At 39.1% G+C, this 7,922-nt stretch overlaps 1 protein-coding gene across 1 annotated transcript in view; it reads right to left on the reverse strand.

The window, feature by feature from the left end:
- The window catches only part of DOCK3 (dedicator of cytokinesis 3), a 283,176-nt gene that overhangs the window by 155,163 nt on the left and 120,091 nt on the right, over positions 1-7,922 (reverse strand). Inside the window, exons 8-9 of the mRNA XM_010851790.1 lie at positions 6,837-6,878; positions 5,826-5,980 (exon numbers count right to left, since the gene is read on the reverse strand). Coding sequence (XP_010850092.1) covers positions 5,826-5,980; positions 6,837-6,878 — 197 coding nt within the window. The remainder of the gene's footprint in view (positions 1-5,825; positions 5,981-6,836; positions 6,879-7,922) is intronic.

Raw genomic sequence — 7,922 nt, forward strand, 5'->3', positions numbered from 1 at the left:
AAACATGTCAAATATCATGTATGAAACGAGATGCCAGTCCAGGTTCAATGCATGATACTGGATGCTTGGGGCTAGTGCACTGGGACGACCCAGAGGGATGGTATGGGGAGGGAGGAGGGAGGAGGGTTCAGGATGGGGAACACATGTATACCTGTGGCGGATTCATTTTGATATATGGCAAAACTAATACAATTTTGTAAAGTTTAAAAGTAAAATAAAGTTGTAGTTGGAAAAAAAATAATAAAATAAAAAAATTAAATAAAATAAAATTAAAAAGAAAAAGAAAAAGAATATAAGTGTGCATGTGTGGATGTATAGATATATACATGTGTGTTTCACTGAATCACTTTGCTGTACACATGAAACAAACAATGTAAATTAATTATACTTCAATTTAAAAAATAAAGAAAAATTTCAAAAAACAAAACCAACAACAACAACCCTCTGCTTTCATGGTGCTTACAGCCTAGAGACGAGACACAGACAATAAAAACGGTAAACAGGAAAAAAAAAAAAGGTAAACAGATAAACTATTCAGTATACTAGATGGTAATACATGCTTGGGTAAAATATAAAGCAAGGAAGGGATTGAGAATATGCATGTGTATATGGGAGATGATGTTCATGATGGTTTCAGTTCTAGATAGGGTAGCTGGGAAAAGCCTGAAAGGGTGACATTTGAGTAAAACTTGAAGAAAGTCAGGATGTAAGTACCATGAGGCTATCCAGAAAAGAGCAGGTGCAAAGAAAGGCCCTAAGGCAGGAACATGTGTTGTGTTTTAGGGCACAGCAAGAAGGTCATTATAAAGTAGAGTGATCAAGATAGGGAATAATAGGAAATGAAACTATGTGTAGACTGATCAAGGGGGAATGATAGGAAATTAAATTATAGAGGTGATGAGTCTGGGTCCAGATCTTATACAGCAAGATGCTCTTTCTTCTCTAATCTTACTATTAGTCCCCTTATCCTGAGGCCTTATCAACTCATATTGGCAACAGCTTCCAACTCATCTCATTGATTTTCCAGTTTAACCTCTACATTACCTCTGGGATAATCCCAAACCACCACATTCAACATGGCAGTTACCCACTCAAGGAATCAGAATGGTTGTCTAATGCTTCAAGTCTAAATTAGTCTACAGGGTTTTTAGGGCTATCTTTGACCTATTTTATCTTAAATCTAGCATTTATTTCCTAATTATTTACTGAGCTCTTTCTTTCTTAAATAAACTATGAACAAAGAAGGGTAAAGAAACAGATTCAAGACCTGGAGTTTACTTTCAACATCAACTTTTTCTTAGCTCTAATACCCTCTTCCTATTTCCTGTATATATGCATTCATATTTTTATTATTTTTAACTTAAGCTTTTGCTGCTTCTTATGTTTAAGTATCTTCTCTGCTTGAACTTACAATAAAATCCAAAATCTTTCTATGACCATAAGGCCTTGCATCATCTGGTCCCTGATTATCTTTTCTTATGATGTCCTTTCCTTTTCTCACTCACTGTATACCAGTGATGACTGCCTCTCAGTTCTCTGAATGTACGAAGTTCTTCGCTGCATCTAAACCTTCTTCTGCCTAGACCACATTATCCACTCTTTTTTTCTTTACTCAAACATTAAGCCTTAGTTCGGATGCCATAAGAGCTTCCTTCCCTGCACGCCAATATACATGAGGTTTCACAGCAGCATGCATGATTTTCCTTTATAGCATTTATGACAATTTTTAAACTTTGTACTTATTCATGTGACCATGTGTTCAACAGTCTCTCTACTAGAAAGAGTTAGTCTCTCTACTAGTTCATAAGCTCCAGGAAGACAAGCAGATTTCTCTTGCCCATCCCAGTGTACCTAGCATCTAAAACAATACTCAGCAGATGCTTAATAAGTATCAGTTGAACAAATGAGTTAATACCTTATCTGGACACTGGCCACTCTTTTTCAACTACTTTCATTTTCTCCAAGAATTCTTGAGGTCTTCTCAGTCTCTCAAAGACCCATTTCTTCCCTGACTTCTTTTCCTTTTAAAAAAAATAGTTCTTCAAATGTTGAATTCAAAACCCTGGTGACAACTGACCTAGCTCACCATGAAAGAAAAAGCCATCTTTCCCAGTATATCATTGAAAAGCTGGCTGTATTTCTTTCCCAAACCATACAATTTAATCATAAATATAAGTCTAAAATATAATTAATTAGAAAAAATATATAAACCAACCAGGATTTGGATAGGACTTCTCATTTTTTTTTCAGCTTGAGAAGTTCTATAAAAACTTCTTTCTCTCTTAATAGGTTCTATTTTTTTGTTTGTTTTTCCCTGGCTTCTTATTGTGCTTAAAGTCTTACCACATGTCAATAAGACATCTGCCCATCTTACTTTTCCACTCAGCTTGTTTGGTACTTAAAATTGGGAATAACACGTTTTACATCTTTTAGGAATTCTGTAATGCCTTGTTCAGACCTGTTTAGCAGCAGGGACATTTCTTTTTCTTCATCTAAATCCTCAGCAGGTATTGCAGGGGCCCACAAACAAGAAAGCCTCAGTAAATGCTTGCTAAACTGTTCAACTACATGAAAATTTCTTGGATTCACAGGAGATTTATTGGTACTTATTTGATAGATGGACTTATTCATTCATTCATTCAATAACTATTTAACACTCCAATATTCAAAGTTCTGTGCTTGGCACTAGGGAGAAAATCAAACAAAAGATATACAAGGAAGCTCCCATTCCAGTGGAGGAAATCTATATGCACGTGTATAATTACAATATAATATCTAGAAACAGGAGAAAGTTAGGTGCAGGATGACATCACATGCACAAGGAAGGCCCACGACTGATTCTAGTCATAAATAGAATGAGGGAGGTTTCATAAAGTTGAGTTGTAAACAAAGAATAGGAGCTTACCAAGCCAACAAAGGTAGAGAAGTGTGAAAGAGCAAGGCATGTTTAGAAAAAGCCAAATAAGTCATCAGGAGATAAGGTGAGAGAAATAGGCAGAATTACAATATGCTGGGTCTTTTACACCATGCTAAGTAACAAGGGTTTTTAAGGCTAAGTGGGAGCTGACATGAACAGTTTTTATTTTTTAAAAAGGAGTATAGCAGTGGTGTGGAGGATAACTTAAGAAAAGAAGACAGATTCACGGAGTCTATGTTGGGGAGAACCGTGAAGGATCTGGGGTGACAGCAAGGATAAAGCGAGGGCAGTTACTTGATTGGCATTAGGAGACAGATGTTAAGAGGATACAGTGATTAATTGAGAAGGGACAGAGAGGAGATAAAGATGGAGGAGCCTAAGAGGCTCCCTAAGTTTCTGACATGGATCCCCGAGCAAATGCCTTTTGCTTGATTTAAGGAGAAAGTAGATATGTGAGGAAAAGAAAATGAATGCAGCTTAGAAATGATGATGGATGTCTGAAGGACACCCAAGGGCATATGTCTGGTAAGAAAAAAGAAATGAGGACCTGAAGCTCAGGGGAGAGGTCTTAATTAGAGATTTAGATTTCAAGGCTAAATATTTATGATTCTGGAATGATGAACTGGAATGAAAAATAGAGCTACCAAGGCCCTGCCAGCTGCTGCTTCTGACCTACAGGAGACTATCCAATACTCATCAGTCAACATGTATCAAAATGCATGCTGTGGGCTGGCAATCTGTCATTCACTTTAGCCCCTCCAGATTTGCCTGTGAAATCAGCAATGAGACTCAGAGGAGAGGAATAACGGGTCTTTAATTTAGCTAATATCTCCCGTACTCTTTGGCACAGAGGGGAGAGTGTTCTGGCACTACTGAACACTAGCACCATGCGAATGGAGACGAGACTCGAAATATCTGAGTGGAAAAACAGTCACTCAAGGAGTTATCTTGAGGAGAAAAAAAACAAATCAATTGCTCTGTACCAACTGCTCCGAGAAAAGTAACATGCAATCAATTTGACAACTAATCATAATGAAACCAGAATTATCTGATAATACCAGCTCAATGACCTAAAAATTTTAAGACCTTACATACTACACAAATCCTAATAGAAAGAAGAGTGTTTATTGATTAAATCTAGGTCTAAAATCTACTTAATAGTTCACTCTTAAAACTAAAAAAGTGTACATTTTCAACTAAGAATCTTAGTTTTATTATGTGAATCTCAAGGTGGTATAGTTCTCTAATATATAGGGATTTTAAATGACCTAATAATGTCCAGAAACTATAAAACATTTTTTAATATTTCTTTTAAAATGTTCTGTTGTTTCTTGAGACTATTATAAACAATAATTCCAAAGATAAAACAACTGCATGGGTTGATGATTTTATGTGAATTACAAACCAGAGCAATGGGGTGTCTCGACTGGGTTTGAGTCTTCTCTGTATAGTAAATCCAATTTTTTTAAAAAAGTACTAGGCACAGGCACTGTGCGTGGTGCTAGGGTCATGGAGAGAGAAGACATAGTCCCTGGCACTCAAAGATGACAAATACTGTGCTCTGGTTTTCAAACTGTCACCCCTGGACTTTCAGTGGTTTCACAGGGTACCCATTAGATAGGGGCATGGACATTGTCAAGATTCCTATTACTTTCCCTTTCAACAATTGAGTAGTTCTATTTTATCTGTTTCATTTATTGGACTTCCTTATAGAAATTAGCTTGAAGAAAGGATTCTTCCATACACAAATATAAATAATACAGTTTACAAACCTCTAGTGTAGTGGAAAAATAAGGGCAGTCAGAATCTACTGGGACACATGCTGGGAGCCACTGGTGACAAGGCTCCACATGCTCTCATCAGTGAGTGTATCATTTTACTCCCATGTCAAAGTGAAGCACAGGGCTTTGGAAGGAGGCAGGCAGGGCAGGACAGTCAAGATTAGAGGTACCAAGGAACATACAAATTAACTGCTTTCTCTGTACTCTGTTATAACTTCCATTTTAAACTTTCTCAAATGTATAACACGCAATTGGAAAAGTAAAACAGATGTTTTCAAATTTTAAGTAAAACAACAACCACCACCCATAAAGTAGTCTTATCACAGAAAGTTTCCAACCAATATAGAAGTACCCCAAGATTTATTTTCTCTCTGTTCTACCTAGAATATAACCACAAAGAAAAGCCGGGGCTTCCCACAAAGGTCTTCTGACCCCATGAGAGCCTTGCTGAACTGAAGAGGAAGAGAAGCCTAGTATCGCCTTGATTTCTCCCTACCTTTCAAGGGGAAAAGCACTGCCACAGTGGCTCATGCTTAAGGGCCTCACTGCTCTGTCAAGACACACGGTCTATTGCACGTCAGCCTCTTTATGTGGCTTCTCCTCCAACCCAAGGCAAAAAGGAATGATGGAGTCAGTATAACTTTTCCTTTTGTCCAGAAGATGCTCTTCCTCTTACAGGGCTAGGCTGAAAATGAGGGCTGGCGCTACCCTCAGACAGAACAATGTTAGCCTATTTCCTTGGGAACCCTCTCTTACACAAGCAGCAAAGTAGAGTCCAAGGCTTCCTGCATTCAAGAGCAGGGTCTCTTTGCTGAATTTGCTCTGTTCTAGGTTTCTCCTTTGTGTTTTCTCTGGCAATGAATAGACAGATGCATCCTCTTCTTTCCCTGAGCTGGCGGTGGCCAAGACTGAGGGGGAAATAGGCAAAGGATACAAAAGAGGTCCCTTGTGACTTCAGGGAAAACTGGGATGTGAAGGAAAACCCTCAGCCAAATAAGAGTAGGTTACTTCATCTTGTTTTTCCTCCTCTGTACATCTATCTTCTCTGAAGTCTAGAGATGCCCATGATCCAGGACATACCATCTGAATACAGTCTCAACCTCGCGAGAGCTTCTAGCAACTTTTACCTGATCTGCTTGCCTTCCCTCATATCATACAAGGAAAAGAAGACGTCAGTGTCTTCCCCAATGGTGTTGTAGGTGAGGCTCTTCAGGCTGAGGAAGAAGTGATGTGGAACTGGTATCCGACAGCTTTCCCCATGGCGTGGGCGCGCAGTATCCACCTGACAAGGAGGGCAAAAGACAGTGACTTCTATTTTATTGTATTGACCCTAAATGAAATGATTAACTCTCCTCATATTGCTTAAGGGGATCATGTAAGAGAAAGAGAGATTAGAGGTGTTGCCTCTGCTACTAGCAGGTGTTGCGTTAATATGCTTGGTTTGAGGTAGGCAAATACACAGCTGGGAAAAGTAAACAGAGTGAAGGAGACATGGGAACAGCAATTCCAGTTGATGAGTGAACTCAAAATCTCCACCAGGCAACATACACCTAAATTCTCCAGAGAACCATTTTCAAAGTCACTTCTTGGAGATGCTGTCACGATCCTGACGTACTTGGTTTACACTGTTAGATAGCAATAGTTACTGTTCTAAATACCATTTTTATTTTCTCAGACTGATTCATTTTAGTGTCTCTGTCTATTTCACTTCAATTGTGCTTGTGTAAATTTGCACAGAGGAGTGGAGACTAGCCAAGTTTGCTAGGAGATCAGAGTTCCTTCAGTTCAGTTCAGTCGCTCAGTCGTGTCCGACTCTTCACGACCCCATGAACCGCAGCACGCCAGGCCTCCCTGTCCATCACCAACTCCCGGAGTTCACCGAGACTCACGTCCATCGAGTCAGTGATGCCATCCAGCCATCTCATCCTCTGTCGTCCCCTTCTCCTCCTGCCCCCAATCCCTCCCAGCATCAGAGTCTTTTCCAATGAGTCAACTCTTCGCATAGGTCACAATAAAGCAGTCAGTGGTTAAAAAAAAAAAAAAAGAAGTCAACAATTTCCTGGTGCATACCTATTTTATAACTGCTTAAAAGAAAGAATTCAGGGAAAAGACTAGGAGGCCTGTCTTAAGTTGCTTACCTGAGATGTGCTTTGCTGTACACTCTGCCGGCTAGATAAATGCTATGGAAAGAAAGAAAAAGATCAACTGGGAAAGAAACTAACTTCTGTTGCCATTTTAATTTAATTGAATAATAATTGCTTTACGGAATTTTGCTGTTTTCTGTCAAACATCAACAAGAATAAGCCATAGGTACACCCATGTCCCCTCCCTCCCATTTACCTCCCCATCCCACCCTTCTAGATTGTCATGAGCCCCTGCTTGAGTTCCCTGAGTCATACAGCAACTAACTTTTTATTTTTTTATTTTATTTTATTTTTAAACTTTACAATATTGTATTGGTTTTGCCAAATATCGAAATGAATCCACCACAGGTATACATGTGTTCCCCATCCTGAACCCTCCTCCCTCCTCCCTCCCCATACCATCCCTCTGGGTCGTCCCAGTGCACCAGCCCCAAGCACCCAGTATCATGCATTGAACCTGGACTGGCGACTCGTTCCATATATGATATTATACGTATTTCAATGCCGTTCTCCCAAATCATCCCACCCTCTCCCTCTCCCACAGAGTCCAAAAGACTGTTCTATACATCAGTGTCTCTTTTGCTGTCTCGTACACAGGGTTATGGTTACCATCTTTTTAAATTCCATATATATGCGTTAGTATACTGTATTGGTGTTTTTCTTTCTGGCTTACTTCACTCTATATAATAGGCTCCAGTTTCATCCATCTCATTAGAATTGATTCAAATGTATTCTTTTTAATGGCTGAGTAATACTCCATTGTGTATATGTACCACAGCTTTCTTATCCATTCATCTGTTGATGGGCATCTAGGTTGCTTCCATGTCCTGGCTATTATAAACAGTGCTGCGATGAACATTGGGGTACATGTGTCTCTTTCAATTCTGGTTTCCTCAGTATGTATGCCCAGCAGTGGGATTGCTGGATCATAAGGCAGTTCTATTTCCAGGTTTTTAAGGAATCTCCACACTGCAACTAACTTTTTAAAGCATCTTCTATATGCTAGGCATTCTGATGCATATTTTACATATATGATCTCATTTAATTATAATAACCTTGTTAGAAAAATGTACCCCAATG

The sequence above is a fragment of the Bison bison genome, unplaced genomic scaffold, assembly GCF_000754665.1.
Source record: "Bison bison bison isolate TAMUID 2011002044 unplaced genomic scaffold, Bison_UMD1.0 scf7180017864304, whole genome shotgun sequence".
Classification (NCBI taxonomy): Eukaryota; Metazoa; Chordata; class Mammalia; order Artiodactyla; family Bovidae; genus Bison; species Bison bison.